The sequence below is a fragment of the Nilaparvata lugens genome, chromosome 3 (assembly GCF_014356525.2).
Source record: "Nilaparvata lugens isolate BPH chromosome 3, ASM1435652v1, whole genome shotgun sequence".
NCBI lineage: Eukaryota > Metazoa > Arthropoda > Insecta > Hemiptera > Delphacidae > Nilaparvata > Nilaparvata lugens.
Window position 1 is genome coordinate 4,013,115 of NC_052506.1, and position 21,728 is coordinate 4,034,842.

The 21,728-nt window shown below is 35.6% G+C and overlaps 1 protein-coding gene across 2 annotated transcripts; it reads left to right on the top strand.

Annotated features, from left to right (window-relative positions):
- The first annotated feature begins 311 nt into the window (after positions 1-311).
- Positions 312-21,408, top strand: LOC120350177 (alsin-like). 2 transcript variants are annotated; one of them, XM_039422639.1, is made up of 6 exons: positions 312-515; positions 8,465-8,654; positions 9,546-9,737; positions 13,249-13,429; positions 17,632-17,798; positions 21,299-21,408. In XM_039422639.1, the coding sequence occupies exons 1-5, from the start codon at positions 370-372 to the stop codon at positions 17,676-17,678; spliced, it is 756 nt and encodes a 251-aa protein (XP_039278573.1). In that variant the 5' UTR covers positions 312-369; the 3' UTR covers positions 17,679-17,798; positions 21,299-21,408. The 2 variants fall into 2 exon arrangements, with proteins under 2 accessions (XP_039278573.1, XP_039278574.1); XM_039422640.1 differs by lacking the exon at positions 312-515 and adding an exon at positions 6,361-6,865.
- Positions 21,409-21,728: the final 320 nt, after the last annotated feature.

The following is a 21,728-nucleotide window of genomic DNA, read 5'->3' on the forward strand; positions in this document are numbered from 1 at the left end:
TTGGTGGTGGTTTACCGTATTTTGTTCTGAAATGACGCTGCACAACAGTAACAGAGTTTGTTTTGGCTAATTCAAGAACACAATAAGCTTTCTCCACTTGAGTAGCGGCCATATTGCTAAACTAAACTGGCTGTTGTAACACGGAGCAGCCAACAATAGCCAGCAACAGTTCTACCAACATAAACTTTAAGAAATTCCCTACAAACCTATATCACTTACTATGTTGAAATACACCAGTTTAATTTTGTACAGGCTATTGAAGTTGTCTATTTCATTTGTAATCACCCGGTAGAATGAAATAGGTACGGTACTATGAATAAAATACGGTTCTTTCTATGAATAAAATATTTTGATGATTTATTTTGACAGATGATGTTGAGCCGTGGTTCGTCGGAGGCGTCTGGGGAGGTGCAGCGCTGGGAGGTGTTCTGCGAGGCCCAGGATGCGGCCAGGAAGCTGGCTGAGGCAACGAGGGTGTTCTGGGAGAGCTCGGGACGTCTAGTCGATACTTTGAGGTTAGGCCAACTACATAACATCACTTAGATAAAGCCTCAGCCAATGATATAATCATATTTTTGTAAACATGAATAAATCAAGTGAACCAAGTTATTAAAATTAACTTTGAGGCTCCAGGGTAATGTTTTCTGATAATATACAGAGTGCCCCACCAAATGTGTAACAACCGAATACCATAGATTCTACATGAAATTCGCAACGAAAAATGTGCAGTAAAATTTTCGGCTAAAGTGCACGTCCAGTGCCAACATACCTGTCATCAAATTTTTGGTTGGGATCGATTTAGTATGCTATTTTGAGCACAAAATCACAAAAATTAAACGGCGGTCACCATTGTTTTTAAAATAAACTAAGTTCAAAGTAGCACAACTTTACATGCATTTAACCTATAAGTAGCAACCATAAGTAGCTAAGGTTAGGAAAAGCTTTAGGTTAGGTTAGGAAAAGCTTTGGGTTAGGAAAATTCGGATTAGGAATATCATAATTTGATGATTTCAATAATCAAAATGGGTGTTACTTATAGGTTAAATGCATGTAAAATTGTGCTACTTTGAACTTAGTTTATTTTAAAAACAATAGTGACCGCCGTTTAATTTTTGTGATTTTGTTCTCAAAATAACCTACTAAATTGATCCCAACCAAAAATTTGATGACAGGTATGTTGGCACTGGACGTGCACTTACACCAAATTTTCTTATATCGACCTTTGTTTTCGAGATCCATCGAATTTTCAATATTTTTGAAATAGATCTATTTACCGTCATTGAAACGTCTATAACTAGATAGCTATCATTCAAAATCTAATTACAAGGATATGGTTGAAAAGAGCAACAAATTTTTAATAAGGTTCATATAATTTGTTTCTTTGTTTGACGTTTTTGAACTTTTTATGAGCGTTCAAAGTAAACAATGATAAACAATGTTTGGCCGTGGCCGGTGTAGACGCGTCATCAAACAAAACATTTACAGCAAACACGGAAAATGTTTAGAAAAACAGTAAAGCTGCGTTTACACCAAAGCTATTAACAAAATTTTAATTATAGATTCTATTAGATTGAACGGAACTTGACAAACACATATGTTCATCATGTGTATGATAAGTTATGTTTTTATTCGTCGTGTTTGTAAAGAACTGACAATGCTAAAAATAAAATGGAAAATTATACTGTTGAATTGAACTTTACTTTAACTAACCTTGAACATTTATGACTAATCGTAAAACAAGATAACAAACTTTTAGTTTGAAAGGTTGCTAAGGCAACGAGTGCTAATGACATGGAAGCCATGAAGGGGATTCCCTTCACAAGTTCAAAGCCAATTTCAAACAGCTTGAACGCGCATAAAAACTTCAAAAACGTCAAACAAAGGAACAAATTGAATGGATCTTATTGGAAATTTCTCCCTCTTTCTAAACATATCCTTGGAATTAGATTTTGTCTGATAGTTTTCCAGTTATTGACGGTTTTTTGGGAAATATCGAAAAATCGATTTATCTCGAAAACTAAGGTCGATATAAGAAAATTTGTTGTTGCAAACTGTTGGGGCACTTTGTATTCAGCCGGTTCCACACTGAACAAATGTTTGACATACATGTTCGGCAAACATGCTTGTTGAGGGGCTCAGGGACAAAATTTTTAAAAAGTTTGGACAATCATTGTTTGTCAAACTGTCTTTCCAAATATTTTCAGTGTTTGCTGTGAATGTTTTGTTTGATGACGCGTCCACACTGGCCACGCCCAGTATAAAATAAAATATAAAAAATATTTTATTTTATTTAAACATAATAAAATTTGCCCAAACTGTTTCAACAAACATGTTTGTCGAACATTTTGTTCAGTGTGGACCCCGCTTCCCAAATAAACAAAATAAGAAACACCAAACAGTCCAAGTTCAAAACTTCTCTTCTTTGTAATTTCTAAAGAAAGTAATCTCTAAACGGAGGCTATGAAATCGGTCTCAGTTTTTCAAATATTTCACTTCAAACCCTATATCCATAATCATTATCAGTAGTCAATTATCAGGGATTTTAGGCTCAACTCACACTTACGCGACTCAGGTCGAGAAGAGACTCGACTCTAGTCGAGAGCATGTGTTTCCAAATGGTGACAGTCGCGGAGACTAGAGTCGACTGGTCTGAGTGTCACCATTTGGAAACACATGCTCTCCGCTAGATTCGAGTCTCGACCTGAGTCGCGTAAGTGTGAGTTGAGCCTAAGGCCGGTTACAGAGCTTGACCGACCGTCAGTGCGTATGTACCATCCTGACCGTACGCATCGATGAATCAGTTTTACACACTCAGAGCTCGACCGACCGTCAGTGCGTATGCATCATCCTGGCCATATATATCAGTTCTTCTGTCTCACAAAATGGACGCCTTTACAGATTATTTAATTGCAGCTTATTATCTTCGTAAACGAAAGATTAAAATACGTAGATAACAAGTTCACCCGATGGTCGCCCAAAGAGCATTTCAAAGGGAATTTAGTATCATTATATACATCATTGCTTGGGGATGAAGATACATTTTTCAACTACCTCAGAATGTCCATAAGAAATTTTGATGAGTTATTTCAAGCTTGTATCACCATTGGGAATACTTGAAGTCACTTTAAGGTACAGATCAAACGAATGTAGATAATACTAATAATATATTATTTTTCCAATAAAAAATTTAGAAATGATTGAAGAAATGTATGGAAAAACTCTGAATTCAAATATGACACTATTAATTGAATTCATTAATTATGCTATTCAATTCAATATCAGCTGATTGTCGGGCAGAGGTGTCAGCATATTGGTTATGTTGCGATCGGTCTACTAATCAGTACAGCTCTGAAAGCTTCTATTTGTTTCAATAGCGCGTCAGTCGACCGATAGAACGGATGCGCACGAGCTCGACCGATAGTTTTCGTACGCAGTATAAAACGCATTGTCCTGACCGTGCGCATGCGTGCCGTCAGTCCTGCTCTGTACGGATACATGGAATATGTATGGAAAAGACAAGTGCGACTGACGTACGCACTGACGGTCGGTCACGCTCTGTAACCGGCCTTAGTGGTAGATAACGACCTAAAACGAATATTCCAATCTCTCTTATTTACATATGAATTGGTTTCAACAAATTCTGGAGTTCTTATTAGGCTGAAAACAACAAAATATTTATTATAAAATGTATATGCAAATAATGTATTTATTTTGTAATTTCGCCCTTCTTTAAAATATTTTTCAAAATAAATTATTGACCGAACGAAGTGAGGTCTAAGATTCAAGTCGACGGTTTGGCATTTCTCTTAATGTTTAAATGTTTATATGTTTTTATATTTATATGTTGCGCATTTACGGCAAAACGCGGTAATAGATTTTCATGAAATTTGACAGGTATGTTCCTTTTTTAAATTGCACGTCGATGTTTATACAAGGTTTTTGGAAATTTTGCATTTCAAGGATAATATAAAAGGAAAAAGGAGCCTCCTTCATACGCCAATATTAGAGTAAAAATCATACTATAGAATTATTCATCATAAATCAGCTGACAAGTGATTACACAGATGTGTGGAGAAGCCAGTCTATTACTGTATTTGTATAAGGTCTATAGTTTTAATCAAAGACATTAAAGAGGTATGCATCTTTAAGCTGGGTTTACACCAAAGTTATTAACAAAATGGTTATAACTTAATCCTTATAGATTCTATTAGATTGGACGGAAGTTGACAAACACATATGTTCATCATGTGTATAATAAGTTATAATCAATCTAATATAATCTAAAAGGATTGAGTTATTAACATTTCTTTAATAAATTTGGTCTAATCGCAGCTTTAAGGTCTTTGGTCTCAAAATTTTTGTTTTGCAGTCATGGTATTATTATGCCTGCCCATCAGTATCAATATTCTCACATTCGAAAAAAAACTAATTTAATAGGTGAATAAAAATAAACAAATGAACTAAATAATGCTGGAGAAATTATAATATTTTTTATTCTAAAAAAAATTAATTTTCATCAGATAGAAAGATCATCACGGAACTGGATGAATTATATCATATGGAATACAAATTCAAACGTGAACTGAGTTTGTAAACATTTAAAACAGTTGACTTCCGGTACTTGTGGATGAGAGTACTGCGTGAGATCTACTGTTCACAGAACTACTAGTTAGCTTTTAGTAAACGATAATTCGGACCTTTAAATTATCTTTTCCTACAGTTACGTTGAAAAGTGGCCATTGCTGCACTGATTACAGAACGCAAAGAATCACTTTTCCGCTCTAGTGCGGGAAAAATTTTTCTGCTCTCCAGATTTGCAACATGGCAACGCAAAATACTTAGTAGGTTATATGGAGCAACAGTGCAGCAAAATCAAAATGAAGTTGGTAACAGTGACTGCTGTGGCTGCTATAGTGAGCAGAGGTGCAACGAAGCACAACGCGCTAATTATTAGTATTAGATATTATAACCAAGGACAACATTTTTATTCAATTTGACAATAAATTAAGGTTTTTATCAATAATAAAATTACACAGAAAAACATTTGATGCATTTCAGGCAATTTTACCCATAATTACCCACTTTTCATATTCAATGGTAACTGTAGGAAAAATTTAATGTGAAATACGTGCGCAAAGTTCGTTTGCTGCACTCAAGAAACCATTCCACCCTCGCCTTCGGCTCGGGCGTAAACGTTTCTTTCGGTGCAGCAAACTGTCACTTTGCTCACTAGTTGCACAAATAACTATTCCACTGTAACCCTTTACACTGAAATCAATACGTCTTTCCACCATATGACCGAGATATCCAATCAAAATGTAAACATCATATACGTCCACACTATGATTAATACAGTCTCTATACTTTGAACTGTCATGAAATTCACACCAAACTGACAGCATTCCATAATTATATCACAAAAGTTTTCCATTCAATCAGTACTGACTGTCTAAAGATAATCTAATCTATAAACTATTGGAATATTCACTTTAAACTGTAATCCTTTCACATAAATAGCGTCAATGCTGATCCCCATTCAAACAATCTCAATTCAATATCTATGAACTTTAAACAGACAGCATTTCGAATGAATATAATAAATGAATCACCACTACATTGAGAAGATGAAAGCAGTATTATTATGCAGATTTTCAAATCACAACTACTCTACAATGTGAGTCGAAACGGCGCAAACGGCTTGCTTTGTTCAAATAGTGGAGTATTGTTTTTAGAACGTTAACTTGGTCACGAGTGTGAGAGCGCGAGAGAGAGAGACGAAGTACTTTTGCATGTTCAAATAGAGGAGTATTGTTTTTAGAGCGTTAACTTGGTCACGAGTGTGAGAGCTAGCGAGAGAGAGAGAAGTACTTTTGCATAAATGCGCTCCCAGTACTTAACAATCTCATTAAGAGTGTGTTATCTATTGCTCTTGAAATAGTTTTACGGTTTACAGATAATTGTGGCTCGGTTTTAGTGTTGTTCCAGTATTTGAACGAGAAACCAATTTTTTACTAGTGAAAAAATGTGTTTTCCTGTTAATTTGGGATAGTAATCGATTAATGAATTACAGTGACTCAGTGTTGAATAGTTTAGTTGATGATTAATGATGTTTGTGTCAGTGATAAGCTAAGTGTTAAATTGAAAAAAGATTGATTAGTTTGATAGTTGAGAGAGTCTAGTTTGGACAGTTAAATTATTGAATAGTTGAGTTTTGAAGATGGCTCAAGTTAATTTTATAGTTTATAAAAATATAATAGTTGTTATTGATAATTATTAACGATCAACGATTAACGATAATCAACGATCCACTTATAAAACTCACAGTTGAATTATTACAGTTGAAGACAGTTAAATTTTGAAGATAGCTCAAGTTAATTTTATAGTTTATAAAAATATAATAGTTGTTATTGATCATAATTATTAACGATCAACGATTAACGATAATCAACGATCAACTTTATAAAACTCATTGTTGGAAGGAACGTATTGATGAAACTAAAATTCGGAATTCACTTGACTACATTCAATTTATGGAACTTCAAAGTGTAAAAAAATGTTTTATAAAATGTATTAGTATTGAAGTCTTGAATAGTTGTTATTGATAATTATTAACGATCAACGATTAACGATAATCAACGATCAACTTTATAAAACTCATTGTTGGAAGGAACGTATTGATGAAACTAAAATTCGGAATTCACTTGACTACATTCAATTTATGGAATTTCATGGTGTAAAAAACTGTTTTATAAAATGTTTTAGAATTGAAGTCTTGAATGTGGTGGCTGAGTTGATAATATTCAGTGAAAATGGTTGACGGATTAGATATTGAGTTTGTCTCGTTAGTGCAATATGGTGAAAAAAGGTAAATTGAGGCATTGATTATTTGTTTAATATATGTTGGTTTGTATTAATGAAGTGCGATAATTAAATAGATATAATTTATTATTTTCATTGTGCATTTGGGTGGCTCGTTGGGGTAAGTGATAACGCGCCGGTCTAATAAAATCAAGCGAACCTGAGTTCGAATCTCGACCGGGGCAAAAGTTTTTGACCACAGCACACTTGTCATCACTTGTCAGCTGATTTATGATGGATAATTCTATAGTCTGATTTTTACTCTAATATTGGCGTAGGAGGCTTATAGGCCTATATAATAATAGGCGTGAAGGAGGCTCCTTTTTCCTTTTATATTATCCTTCAGATGCAAAATTTCCAAAAACCTTGTATATACGTCGACGCGTAATTTAAAAAGGAACATACCTGTCAAATTTCATGAAAATATATTACCGCGTTTCGCCGTAAATGCGCAACATATAAACAAACAAACATTTAAACATTAAGAGAAATGCCAAACCGTCGACTTGAATCTTAGACCTCTCTTCGCTGGGTCAAAAATACAGAAATTGCTCGCTTAATATAATAGGATACTGTATCACTGCACATGATTGTTTATTGTTTTTGAAGGGACGGATTCAAGGATCCAAAGGTTCAAAGAACCCCACACGTCAACCGAAGCTTATTGTGTTCCCAAGTAGTATGTTAGTTAGGCAAACCAATATCTGTGTCCTTTACAAGAACCAGGAGTTTTCCCCTATGCTAACATCCCATTCATCACCTGGTTGCTTGTCGCAATCCAGTGTGTTATGCTTGGCAGTCTCTTCAGACTGATTAGTCCTCGTGACCTACGTGAGTTCCACTCCTGGCCATTTTGTAGGTCCCTCCGCTGAGAGAGGGGACGCCAAACTGCCTCTGGGGCGCCCGGCGCCCGGCCACCCTCGACTCAGCCTCTTGAGCCACATTTGTGCCTGGAGTTTCACCCATCTCTGGTCTCTTGAGTTTTTCTTTTTGCCCCTCCGAAACTCTGAAGGGTCAAAAGCCTCACCTCTTCCCCAAGAAGTTTTGCCTGAATGGCCGCCCTTCTTTGAGAAGTGGTGAGTCTCGGCCTCTCCACCCACAAACTTACGTGAATTCCACTCCTGGCTTTTTTGTAGGTCCTTCCGCTGAGAGAGGGGACGCCAAACTGCCTCTAGGGCGCCGGCGCCCGGCCGATCTCGACTCAGCCTCTTGACCCACATTTATGCCTGGAGTTTCACCCATCTCTGGTCTCTTGGGTTTATCTTTTTGCCCCTCCGAAACTGCCCTGATGGGGCAGATCCCGTGGGTTTGAAGGCAAGGCAGCTTCTGGAGTTGCCTTGAGGTTCATTTTAGTCGCCTCCTACGACAAGCAGGGATACTGTGGGTGAATTGTGGTTTTCAACACATTCTTGAGTACGATGATCGACTCAAAGCTCCCCCAACCCACAGGTGGCACTGCACTTGATACAGTATCAACACAATATTATACAGTATCACCTCAACTTGATACACAACACCATGCTTAATATACTTGTGCTATCTTCTCTCTATGATATTATTTTGAGTTCTTGACTTGAATAATTTTGGTTGAATATTTGTTTATCAGGACGCCACAACGACGTCTACTGCGCGATTCCAAGACGCATGCGCTGACCCTGCACAATGCCTCTCGATTCAGTAACCACTGGTTCATACTTCTGTCGGATGCATTTGTGCACATTTCGGGCGCCACGCAGACCATCCACTCGCTCGACACTCTGTGGGTCGAACCTGCTCAGGATACCGATAATTCACAGGTTAGTTTTAGGTGGGCCGTCCACTGGAACCGATTTCGTCCGAACTAGCATCGGCCGAACTCGTCCGAACGATCCCCCAACAAAGAAAGTGTCATACACGACATCAAAACCCATTCAATTTTTGAAATATTATTTTGTGAATTGGAAATCTGGTCGCGGATTTAGTTATTAAATGTAATTGATAAAGCGAGAAGATCTCCAATGTACAAAGATGAAACGTGTGTTTTATCACGTTTCGTGAAGGCAATATACAAACAAGAGTGAGTCTACTTTTGGTCTGTGATTCAAGGCTGCATGTTTTTCTCACATAAATAGGTTTTGAATTTTTCTTTCGAGGCCTGTATTCTTTGAACCGTTTGTGAAGTTAGTTGTTGAGTTAAGGCATTGGTTACCTGAAGGATTCTGTCTTGAGAATTCAATTATAGGCTGTCACAGTTCGGGCAGTTTAAACCTGCATAATTGTGTTTTCGGGATTTGAATCTTGGATTTTGATCTTGGATTTCTCGGGATTTTGATTTGGACTGTAGTATAAATTTGAAAAGGGACAGTTTTGGACATAAGCCTGTTGTGCCTCCTCATATAACTGTAAAAATAATTGTACGACTGAGAAAATGAATAAATAAATATAAACTATAAATTCAATCTTTCGTTACACATTTTCTATGCTTCTACACTCCAGAGCAAAGCTCGGTCCCCCGATATTGATGTATTATTGTGGAATCTATTCGCTGCAATGATGTATTATTGTGAATGTATTTGATGTATTTTGATTTGTTTATATCAGAGATTGACAATGGTGTAATAACCGAAACCGGTCTTTCTAAGTATCAATAAATCTGTGGTTTTTTGACAATTTCTTAGTCTTTTTCATTCAATATTCGATGTTCGTAGAACGGGCTGCTAATAACCACACCGGAAGACAGCCTTCAGCTGGTGGCGCCATCTGCCCACGAGAAGGTGGACTGGATGGTGGCGTTGCAGGATGCTCTCAAGAAGAGGTTGAGCCGAAGTCCGGTGCCTACTGTTAGAAACGCCTCCTATACGTTCACCAAACATGCACCTACAAGGATGCCACCTATATGGGTAGGTCATAAATCCTTATAGACAAGTCCAATCTATATAATATATAAAAATGAATGTCAGTTTGTTAGTTTGTTTGTTCCCTATAGACTCGAAAACTACTTGACAGAACGACATGAAACTTTGGGAATATTTTCTGTGAGTATTGGGGATGGTTTCTGACCTGAAATTTTAATAGGGGGGGGGGGGCTAATAATAATTATTTATTAATTCATTTTACAGACATTTACAAATTTTCGGCTGAGCGGCTACCTATAGTTTAGCATCTAAAGTTACCAGCTGTATAATAAACACGTCACCCTGTGATAAATTGTGTACTGATATTAAAATGGTAGTTTGGAGTTGAAGTTAGTGTAGTTGATTGGTACCAGCTGTAGGTAATCGTTCCTTAGAAGACCTATACACATAATTATCAGCCCCCTATCATTGAGAAACTGGAAAATGTTGGAAAAACATATACGTTCACCAAACATGCCACCTACAAGGATGCCACCTATATGGGTAGGTCATAAATCCTTATAGACAAGTCCAATCTATATAATATATAAAAATGAATGTCAGTTTGTTAGTTTGTTTGTTCCCTATAGACTCGAAAACTACTTGACAGAACGACATGAAACTTTGGGAATATTTTCTGTGAGTATTGGGGATGGTTTCTGACCTGAAATTTTAATAGGGGGGGGGGCTAATAATAATTATTTATTAATTCATTTTACAGACATTTACAAATTTTCGGCTGAGCGGCTACCTATAGTTTAGCATCTAAAGTTACCAGCTGTATAATAAACACGTCACCCTGTGATAAATTGTGTACTGATATTAAAATGGTAGTTTGGAGTTGAAGTTAGTGTAGTTGATTGGTACCAGCTGTAGGTAATCGTTCCTTAGAAGACCTATACACATAATTATCAGCCCCCTATCATTGAGAAACTGGAAAATGTTGGAAAAAATTATTCATCTCATGAAAGAGAGTTGTTCTTATTGTATTCATTAATTACTGAAGAATGACAGACTGAATTAATTTTTTTTTAAATTTAGCTTAGCTTATATTCCTCCTAGAATGGAAGATGGAAAGAATATAGAATTCTGTGTAATTCATCGTACATCGCATATTTCCTGGACCTTCTATTGACAATCAACAACTATGAAAACATTAAATTTTTCTTTGAAAAACTGATTTAACCTATCTATTTTATTTTTAATTAACACTCTACTGATAGATATTACTACCAATTGATTGAGAAGAATATGTTTTCGGAATAATAAATGTTGCATGACTAAGCACATAAGAAGTCCGTATTGAGATGTAAATGAAAATATTGATTGTCAGATAAATTTAATGATTCACCAAATAAAGTCAAGTGAGATACATTGACTTTTTGGAGGTACGAAGTTTGCCGGGTAAGCTAGTATTACATGATACTAAGGCCCGGTTGCTCTAAAGTTTTTCTTCCCCATTCTTTCCATTATCTCCCACTAACTAGAGATTATTGCAATAAATAAACAAGTAAATGGTATCAAGAATTCTCGATAGAGAGTTCCGAATGATCTCATTTTATTAGGAATTTCTTAATCTGAAAAAAGGCAAGAGCAAATTTTTCTGCCCGTTTACTGAAAGTAGGAGGTTTTTGGGCCAAAAGTAGAAGGTTTTTGGGCCACTCTGTATCTAGCACATGGAAGTTTTGGTATGAAAAAATCGGTTGTGGACTTCTCTTATGTATCCAAACAATATAATAAAATATCAGAACTACAATATGAAATGCAAGCACCAATAGTGACTGGACTAGTTCACGAAATGAAGCTCTGGCAATGACTCTGACAGCCTTCTTTATAAAATTTATTTATGGATACAATTACAAATCATATAAATATGATTGGGAAAGAATAACAGGTATCGCCCAAAACTATTCTATCCCCAAATTTTGATTATGTATGAGCTTTGATTGAAGTTTGGAAGCTGTTATTTATTGAAGTTTTTCGGTTTATCTTTTGATAGTTTGACACCTTGTGATACCGGACTCCCCACATATGATATGTATTACGATTATGAATGTACGGTAGTTTATTTTCGGTAATCCCACATCGTGGACATTTTGTAGCCCATTGTTGAACATTTTCTATCCAATATTATTGTTCTATTGAATCCAAATGTTAGAGTAGCACTCTATCACAAGTGCATATTCTTCTGTATTAAAAATATATCTCTTGCTTGTGATGCACAAATTATGCGTGTCAAGTTGGCTTTAGTTCCATGTTATTGTCTCTTGTTTCTGTTTGCAGGCAGGTTATATGTGTCAAGTCTGATTTGATTCCATGTTGAATAAAAACAGAGCAAATGCTCATGAGCAAAAGCATTGAGCATTAGGCTTTGCTCATGAGCAAAAGGTAGAAGCAAAAGCATTTGCTCACTTTCATATGAATAAGCTTTTCCCTTATACTCTTACCTTATGCTCCTGAACTCGGCAGCAAATAATGCTCGCGTATTTTAAAGATTTTTCATCAGCTGATTCGCTTTTGTAGCCTTACTTTGTTTTTATAGCTCACGGAAGCGCTAAATATGCAATTAGGGTGCACCGCTTGTGTTTGTGTCGTCTGCTCTGTTTTCTATTCATGAATAGAGTTTTAGGTTAGTTGAGTTTAGAATTTTGAAATAGCGTGAAAAAATGTCATCTCTATAATAATCTTTAGCATATCTTATAATATCAATAGCCTTCTTGTAATCGTGTCTACACTTTCATCTTCTTAAATGCCTATTTCCTATTCTGTGATGGCTATCTTTATATTGGATAGGTAACTTTTGTATTTATTCTTTTGTATCATAGTTCTCAAATATTGGTTGTGATGGTATCTGGTATAGTTTCCTCTTCCTCTTCCTGAGTTTAGAATTTTGAAATAATAGCGTGAAAAAATGTCATCTCTATAATAATCTTCAGCATATTCTTATAATATCAATAGCCTTCTTAAAATAGTATACACTCCTCTCATCTTCTTAAATGCCTATTTCCTATTTTGTTATGGCTATCTTTATATCAGGTATTCTATATTTTGTATTTATTCTTTTGTAGGAATAATGGTGATATTATATCATGGTTGAATCTAAAAAGAGTTTTATAGTTCTCAAATATTGGTTGTGATCGTATCTGGTATAGTTTCCTCTTCCTCACACGAATTAGTTGAGCCATTTTACTATGAGCAAAAGGTTATAAGCTGCTGTAGAATAGACTCACCTTTTTTGAAGCATTTGCTTCAAAAGTTGAGCAAATGCTCTAGTCTATTCATACAATTTTGAGTATAAGCTTTTACTTTTGAGCAAGTGCTCAAACTATTTTTTTTTATGTGCATGAGCAAAAGGTTTTGCTCACGTTTATTCATAGAAAATGAATCAAATGCTCCATATTTTAGAAGTACAAGCAAATGGTCAACTTTATTCATATGGCCCAATGTCTTTGCTTGTAGACTGATTGTATGTGTGTCAAGTGACTTTGATGTTAAGTGTATGTCTGTATGTTTGCAGGCCGTTGGGTGTCGGGCAAGCTGGAAGGCAAGGGCAGACTGGAATGGACGGATGGGCGCTGGTATGTGGGTATGTTCAGGTGCAACCAGTTGCATGGGCCCGGACGCATGCACACGCCCAACCACTGCGAGTATGACGGACAGTGGCGAGACGGACTGCAGAACGGATACGGATGCACCAAGTACGTTTGCATCCTTTATTATCCTTTATCCTTTATCCTTTACTAATTGTTACATCATAAGAATTATAGGAAGAGAAAAAATAAGGTGACCTTTGTGCTATTTAACATCCTAACCTAACCTAACCTAACCTAACCTAACCTAACCTAACCTATCGGGGGCACCGAGCTTCGCTCGTTATTATAATATAAGCTCGTTATTTATAAGTTCTATGTTCTATCTATGGAAGTACAACCAAGAGTAACCTTGATAAGATTCTATTACAACAAAAAAGAGCTCTCACAATAATAATGAAGTTAAAAAGATTAGACTCAGTAAAACTCGTTTTTCCACAGTTTGAAATCTTAACAATATCTATGGGCAATATATTTTTCCTCCACCTACTGTCAAAAGTACTTACTTTACTCCCTGAAACATGATACTAAAGTGTCACTTTTTCGCTCTCGGTACTAAAAAACAGAAAAACTACCTAGGGAGTAAAAGTGACTCCATTTAAATAACTTGGAAGCCATTTCTATTTAAAAACGTACATTTGGAATAGGTCAGAAGGTCTAAGCTCAGATGAGGAAGCATATAGAGTATTCATTAAACCAACTAAATTCAATACCTCAACCAGACATTTGATCGATATATAAAATTTATGTTTGTATGCTGAAATTATTATTACAAACTTCATATCACTATACTAAAAAATGTATATATTTTTTCTTTTATTCCATGTTATTCGAAATATCATCCAACGATATTACTTATTAACTAATCAAATTGAAACGGGAACTTCATCATAGCTGTAGTTTTGGCTGTCATTGTTGTTACAACTTTAGCCGACAGATAGTGCTGTCGGAGAGAACTGTGATTACAAGCCAGCTGTTTCTGTTTACTTTTTAGTTTATGTTGTAACACATTGTTTGGTCACATACGTTTTAAAAATTTTTTTATTAGGAGTTTTTATAAAATGTAGGAGGAAAAATTGTATATCACGAGTGAAAAATTTTTTCTCCCTCAGGAAAATTGTTGCCCTCGGCTTCGCCTCGGGCTTCAAACTTTTCCCTCATGGAGAAAAAACAGCACTTTTCACTCTAGATATACAAATAACTATTTGACGTAGTCATGTACTTAAAAAAATACTCGTCAACAGTATCACGAAACGAAACACATGGCTACAACACCAGATTGGAAGGATCGAGGAGAGGCATGATTGGATTTCTTTAAGAAAAAAACATTTTTTATGGGGAGAAAATTTTTCAATATACTTCCGAGAGAGTTGAAAGAAATAGAGGAGGTTGAATACTATAAAAAATTAAAGGAATATTTGGTGGGACTATCCCTATACTCTTTGCAGGAGTATGTCAATTTGACTGCAAGATTTTAGAATCTTGTTTTTATCAAAATTTGTGACTTCTTTATGTGTAAAGATGATTTTGTGACGATATTAATAATTCTTGTGAATTTGACACTGTTCAGATGTATTTTGTGCATTTTGATGAATAAAGAAATTTTCAATTCAAAGTTGTTCTACCAGATTCGTCATATAATTAGTAAAGATATGATTAAAAAGTATATTTCTCACTTGTAGAGTCACTTTTGAGATATGGACTGTTGGTTTGGGGAGCAGCAAATTACAACTTAACAGATTCAATTTTTAAAGCTCAGAAACGTATTCTTAAAGTAGAAACAACCGTTTTCTAGAAACAGAAACAACCGTTTTCTAGAAACAGAAACAACCGTTTTCTAGAAACAGAAACAACCGTTTTCTAGAAACAGAAACAACCGTTTTCTAGAAACAGAAACAACCGTTTTCTAGAAATAGAAACAATCGTTTTCTAGAAACAGAAACAACCGTTTTCTAGAAACAGAAACAATCGTTTTCTAGAAACAGAAACAACCATTTTCTAGAAACAGAAACAACCGTTTTCCAACAAGAGAATTGTTCACCGAAAGTAGAGTTCTCAGCGTCAGACAGTTATATGTATTAGTTTTAGTAATTTATATTAAGAAGAGTACAAATTTTACCGATTTAATTTTCCATAACCGCAACACCAGAATTAGAAATCTGAATTTTCTTCTCGTTCCCAGAATGAACACAGCTTTTGGTCAGAGATTTGTACAATATTTAGGTCCTAGAATTTACAATAAAATCCTACAGATCGCAAAGGACGAAATAAATATAAATAGATTTAAAAGAGCAGTACGGAATTGGCTATATGATACTGGCATTTACCAGACCGAGAAGTTCATTGTAAATAGGATATAATGATGAACTACTGTCTTCTTTTTATTCTACCTTTAATAACTGACAACCCTTATAACTACAATTACTATTTTTATACATGTTTAGAAAATATATATGATCACCTCGACACCATATTATTAGTGGGGTATCATAATTAGAAATAAGTTTAGTATGGCAATTTTGTATGTATAATATAACAACTATGTATATGTTTGGTCAATAAATCCTCTGGTTGCAATTCATTGACAATCATAGAAATTATTATTTTTACTTTGCCTTGCCCTATTACCTATAGGTAAGAAAGTATTGCTTTCCAAAAAATTAAGGTACCCAATTCTAAATTTCTATACGTTTCAAGGTCCCCGAGTCAAAAAAGTGGTTTGGATATTGGTCTGTATGTGTGTGTGTGTGTGTGTGTGTGTGTGTGTGTGTGTGTGTGTATGTGCGTCTGTGTACACGATATCTCATCTCCCGATTAAAAGAATGTTTCTTGTACCAGTTTTGCTGTTCCCAACTCGGAACTAGGAAACATACTCGACTGTAAAGAAAACATATGATTTTATTACAGTATAGTATGCTGTAATGAGAATCATGTGTTTATTTTTGTTCCACAATCAGCTGTTTACCGGCTTGATTTCATGGATGTAAAACTGCTGAAATTGAATGACTAGGACAAAAAGAAATTTAAGTAAAATATACAATTACTAAAGTGCGAGATAAATTACTTTTAACATGAAGAGGAGAAACCCATTTCTCCCTCCACAGTTTGTAGCGTAGACACAGACAGACATCCTGCGCACAATGGATGCGCCGTGCATTTTGCTTCATGCTTGTGATGAAAACAATATTATACCTGCTGACCAGTATATGACTTGGAACATTGCCAGCAATAGCTGGAAGGGGAGTGTTGGTGCGTCGCGTTGGAAAGCTCTCTCACACAGACACAAAAGAAGGAGAATGCTGCTAGGTAGTGGGAGTGATTAGTGGAGGATAGAGCATCGGACCTCTCCGTCTTCGAGAAAGAGCCGTGTTAAAAGTATTTATCTCGCACTTTAGCCGTCAGGCTCGCTTCGCTCGCCATATCCGTCTAGCCAGGGGGCTCCGCCCCCTGGACCCCCGACTGGATCGTCCGAGAATGAAATCAGTAGGCTCGCTTCGCTCGCCTGCATTTTTCCTTTGAGCGTTTTTATCATATGTTAGGATGATCCAGTCGGGGGTCCAGACTAAACGTCTGGCTAAACGGATATGGCGAGCGAAGCGAGCCTGACGGCTAGTTATATAATATTTCCAGGAATAGCTCTGATTGATAAATTTTTCCCCGATAAATGCATTTCAATCTTCACTTGGTGCCAACCTAACAAAGTCAACTCAACTTAATGCCAACCTGACAAAATTATTAATTTAGTTACCATTTAACAACTGTTTCGAAGAGGTACTCTCTTAGATTATAGTTCTATATGAACATATGGTATGGCCTTTATTCAATTATTTAAGAGAATAAGAAGAATACATGCTAAAAGACGAACTTCAAACCTTTAAAAACCACCCTTAGAGTTAAAATATGCCAAAAGATTTCTAGTGCGCCTCTAAAGGCCAACTGAACATACCTACCAAATTTGAACGTTTTGGGTCCGGTAGATTTTTAGTTCTGCGAGTGAGTGAGTGAGTCAGTCAGTCAGTCAGTGAGTGAGTGCCATTCGCTTTTATATAATATAGATGTTCTTACACATTACAGAAGTCTGTACAGTCGGTAGCGCGCCGGACTACAGAGTACGTCGATTAAAAATTGTCGAATTACGAGGGTCAGCTGAATAGAATATTTCAAAATGAATATTTAGAATATAATTTAAATTAGAATAAAAAATAAAAATTTTAATATAATAAATTTATAATATTTCATTATGTATGAATGATGGATGTAAATTTTTTTTATTTTTGTGAACAATAAATTAATTTTTTTGTGGCTGTCAGATACCAGAACGGTGACGTGTATGAAGGCTACTACAAGGACGGTCTAGCCTGTGGCTACGGCACATTGAAGAGCGGTCATTTCATGACGAATTCGGCCTACACATATTGCGGCGAGTGGGTGGCCGGCCAAAAGCAGGGCTATGGTGTTATGGATGACATCACCACTGGTAGGTTATGCTTTATATTTCAGGTTATTTGGGTTATGTTTCATGTTTCAGGCTTAGACCAGTTATAGAATAGATACGCCCCATTGTATATTCATACTGAAAGTCGATGAAGTTAACATCTACTGCCAAATCCACCCATCTTGACGTCACGCATCGTATAGAAATTATAGAAAACTTTTTTGATTTTGTTGTGTAAGTGTTTGTGGTGTTTAACTTACATTGTTGTTAAACATAGCTTGTTTTCCATAGCAGATTGTTATTAATTTATGTAATTATTATTTATGAAAATTGTAATCTCCTGCGCAGCATATAATTGCACTGAAATTTTTAGGAAAAAAGTGGAATATCTTTTCATGCATAAGATGAAATTTATACACATAAATATTGTAAGTTGTAACTGTAATATTATCCTTAGTTATGATGTAAGTGAACTCATTGCAGCATGACAATTAATTAGTTTTGTAGGCTACCGTACTTTATTATTTTTAAAACACATTATAACTTTGAAGCCAATATCACATAAGACATTATAACTTAACCGATATCGTTTTTGCCCGTAGCTAGAAATAACCTAAAAACACCATGAATCTGAAATAGACACAATCTGAAAGTTTTCCTAACGATGCGTGACGTCATTGTTGTGACGTCAAGATGGGTGGATTTGGTAGTAGATGTTGGCTTCAGAGGCTAGACTTCCCAGCGTGTCTATTCTATAACTGGTCTAAGGTTTCAGGTTATGTAGGTTATGTTTATTTTTCAGGCTTAGACCAGTTATAGAATATACACGCCCCATTGTATATTCATACTGAAAGTCGTCAAGTCGATGAAGCCAACATCTACTGCCATATCGCCCCATCGTGACGTCATCATCATATAGAAAACTTTTCTGTAGAGTTTGTTTACATTGGTTTCCATAGCAGATTGTGTCTATTTCAGCGGGGAGCGCAGCGGGAGTTGACCATTTGTCACCTGGTCATAGGGGACATATATATGAATCATATATTTATCTCATATTGATCAGGATTTTAGAGTTTTAATTAAAAAGTTCAATGAACAGTGAACTACTATTTTTGTCTTTGAACAATCTTGTCATCGACAGAAAGATTGTTTATTTCATTTGTTGTCAAAATTAACGTAGCTTCTATTTTGTTTCTAATAACAAACGTGCCGCTTGTGCGACAGATAAAAATATGTACTTGAAATGGCTTTCATGTTTGGCATTGACTGAGTTTATATTAATACCCAAAATTTAAGTTTTGGGCAGAGCTCGTTCGTTAGGACTGTGTGTTAAGTACGGCTGATCCAGTGAAAAAGGCTAGATTTCGTTTCGTTTTATAATACAGTTATTCTGTCACAGATCGGGCAGTTTAAAAATAATTTTATTGTTAAGGGAGACGGGTTCTGAGCCTATTCATTGGTTCAGTTAATATTTGTTCTTTTAAAATACTAAAGTCGCGATTAAACCAGTGGATGCCAAAGGGGGAAGCCATTTCAAAAAGGTAGGTGACTACTGAATCATTGTTCTTAAATTTTCATAGCCACAAAGATTGAATCATCATTAGCAGCAAGCGAGTGTTTTCCCCATAAAATTCATATCAATAATGTTTTTTTTCATTAATAAAATAATCTTGTTTTGTTTAAATGTATATATATATATATATATATAATATAAATATATATATATATATATATATATATATAAGTTAAAGATTCATTAATTAAAGTTCTAGTTATTCTGTTCTATTTTGTTATAATAGTTATTCCCCTCACATAGTATTGGTGAAGGCACATTGTGCTTACACATTCTCATAAATAATAATTTACTTTCATCGGAAATAGAAACAATCTGAAAGTTTTCTATCTGATGCTGACGTCACGATGGGGCGATATGGCAGTAGATGTTGGCTTCAGAGGCTAGACTTCCCAGCGTGTCTATTCTATAACTGGTCTAAGGTTTCAGGTTATGTAGGTTATGTTTTGAAGGGACGGACTCAAGGATCCAAAGGTTCACAGAACCTCACACGTCAACTGAAGCTCATTGTTTGTCCCAACTACGTTAGTTGGGCAAACTAATACTTCTGTCCTTTACAAGATGTAGGAGTTTTTTCCCTTCACTAACATCCCATTCATCACCTGGTTGCTTGCAGCCAAGCAGAGCCCCTAGTCTCTCGCGATCCAATATTATATGCTTGGCAGTCTCTCCAGACTGATTACAAAGCCTACAACTGCCAACTGTTTTCTTCCAACTCAAGAGAAAACTGATATTTCATTGTTTTTTTAAACATGAATTTTAAAAACACTTATGGACTGAAAATGCACTTACTTTTGTAGTGACGATCGTTTCGACCTAGTGTGGGTTATCATCAGACTCATCATAGTCTGATCGTATGAATTTATCATCATCTAATCGCCTGATTTTCTTTCATCTATATGTTGTGAAATAGAGTTGGCCATCTAAACTTTTTGTCTTTGATATTATAGGTTTTTTGTTGAAAAATCAAGCATTTCCTCTTGAATAAATAATAATTTTATTACATAAATTAAATGTTTTTAAGACCATTTTCAACTATAGTATTTTTTCCGTTAGGGCTAGTCTTGAATATAAATAAAAATAGAAATCTAAGTACTTCCAATCACTTGATGATGGCATCATGTTATGAGAAAACAATTTTAATGGTACTTAGATTTATATTTTTATTCATGTCTCAAACTATACTAGTAGCTCTGTGAACAGTAGACCTCACGCAGTATTCTCATCCACAAGTACCTGATTGAAACTATAGACCTTAATATGGTAATACAGCAATAGACTGGCTTCTCCACACATCTGTGTAATCACTTGTCAGCTGATTTATGATGAATAATTCTATAGTCTGATTTTTTCTATAGTCTGATATAGATTGGAGTGGCCGTAGTCGAGTGGATCAGATGCTGGCTTTATGATTCAGAGGCCCGGGTTCAAATCCCGCCCGGGCCAAGATATTTATCTCAGGCCACTCCTGTGTTCGGATGGACACGTTAAGCCGTCGGTCCGGCTGCTAAAAAGCAGTCGTTAGGTCATGTCAGAGGCCTGAATTGATCAGTTGCGACCTGAAAACTCTGACACCAGACCTGAGCCAGCAGGTCCTCGATATTGTTATTATTATACTCTAAATTGGCGTATGAAGGAGGCTCCTTTTTCCTTTTATATTATCCTTGAAATGCAAAATTTCCAAAACCTTGTATATACGTCGACGCCCAATAAATTAAAAAAGGAACATACCTGTCAAATTTCATGGAAATCTATTACCGCGTTTCGCCGTAAATGCACAACATATAAACATTTAAGCATTCAAACATTTAAACATTAAGAGAAATGCCAAACCGTCGACTTGAATCTTAGACCTCACTTCGCTCGGTCAATTATCCTGATAATTTTGTTATTGTAATAATATCAATAATTTCATGATTTTATTGAATTGACAGTGCTGTGATTACATCTTTTCTCAATTTTGTTGCAGGGGAGAAATATATGGGCTGCTGGAATAATAACGTGCGAAACGGCAATGGACTGATTATAACAAGGGATGGCATCTAATATGAAGGCATTTTCTCTCAAAACGAGTTGACTGTGAGTACTCTGCAATCTTTCATTCTTTCAGCTCAGAATATAAGACATGTAATTACACAGAACATAATTATAAGCTACAATAGTTTACAAATAAGTATACTAAAATAGTTATTGTAGATCTAGAGTGAAAAGTACTGTTTTTCTCCCTGAGGGAAAAGTTTGAAGCCCGAGGCGAAGCCGAGGGCAACAATTTTTCTGAGGGAGAATTTTCTCCCTCAGGAAAATTCATGATATTGGCAGTCACTAAAAAGACGATTGACTTCAAAATACTGAACTATTTGTTTATTTAATAATTTTTCGAACACCTTGGAAATAATAGG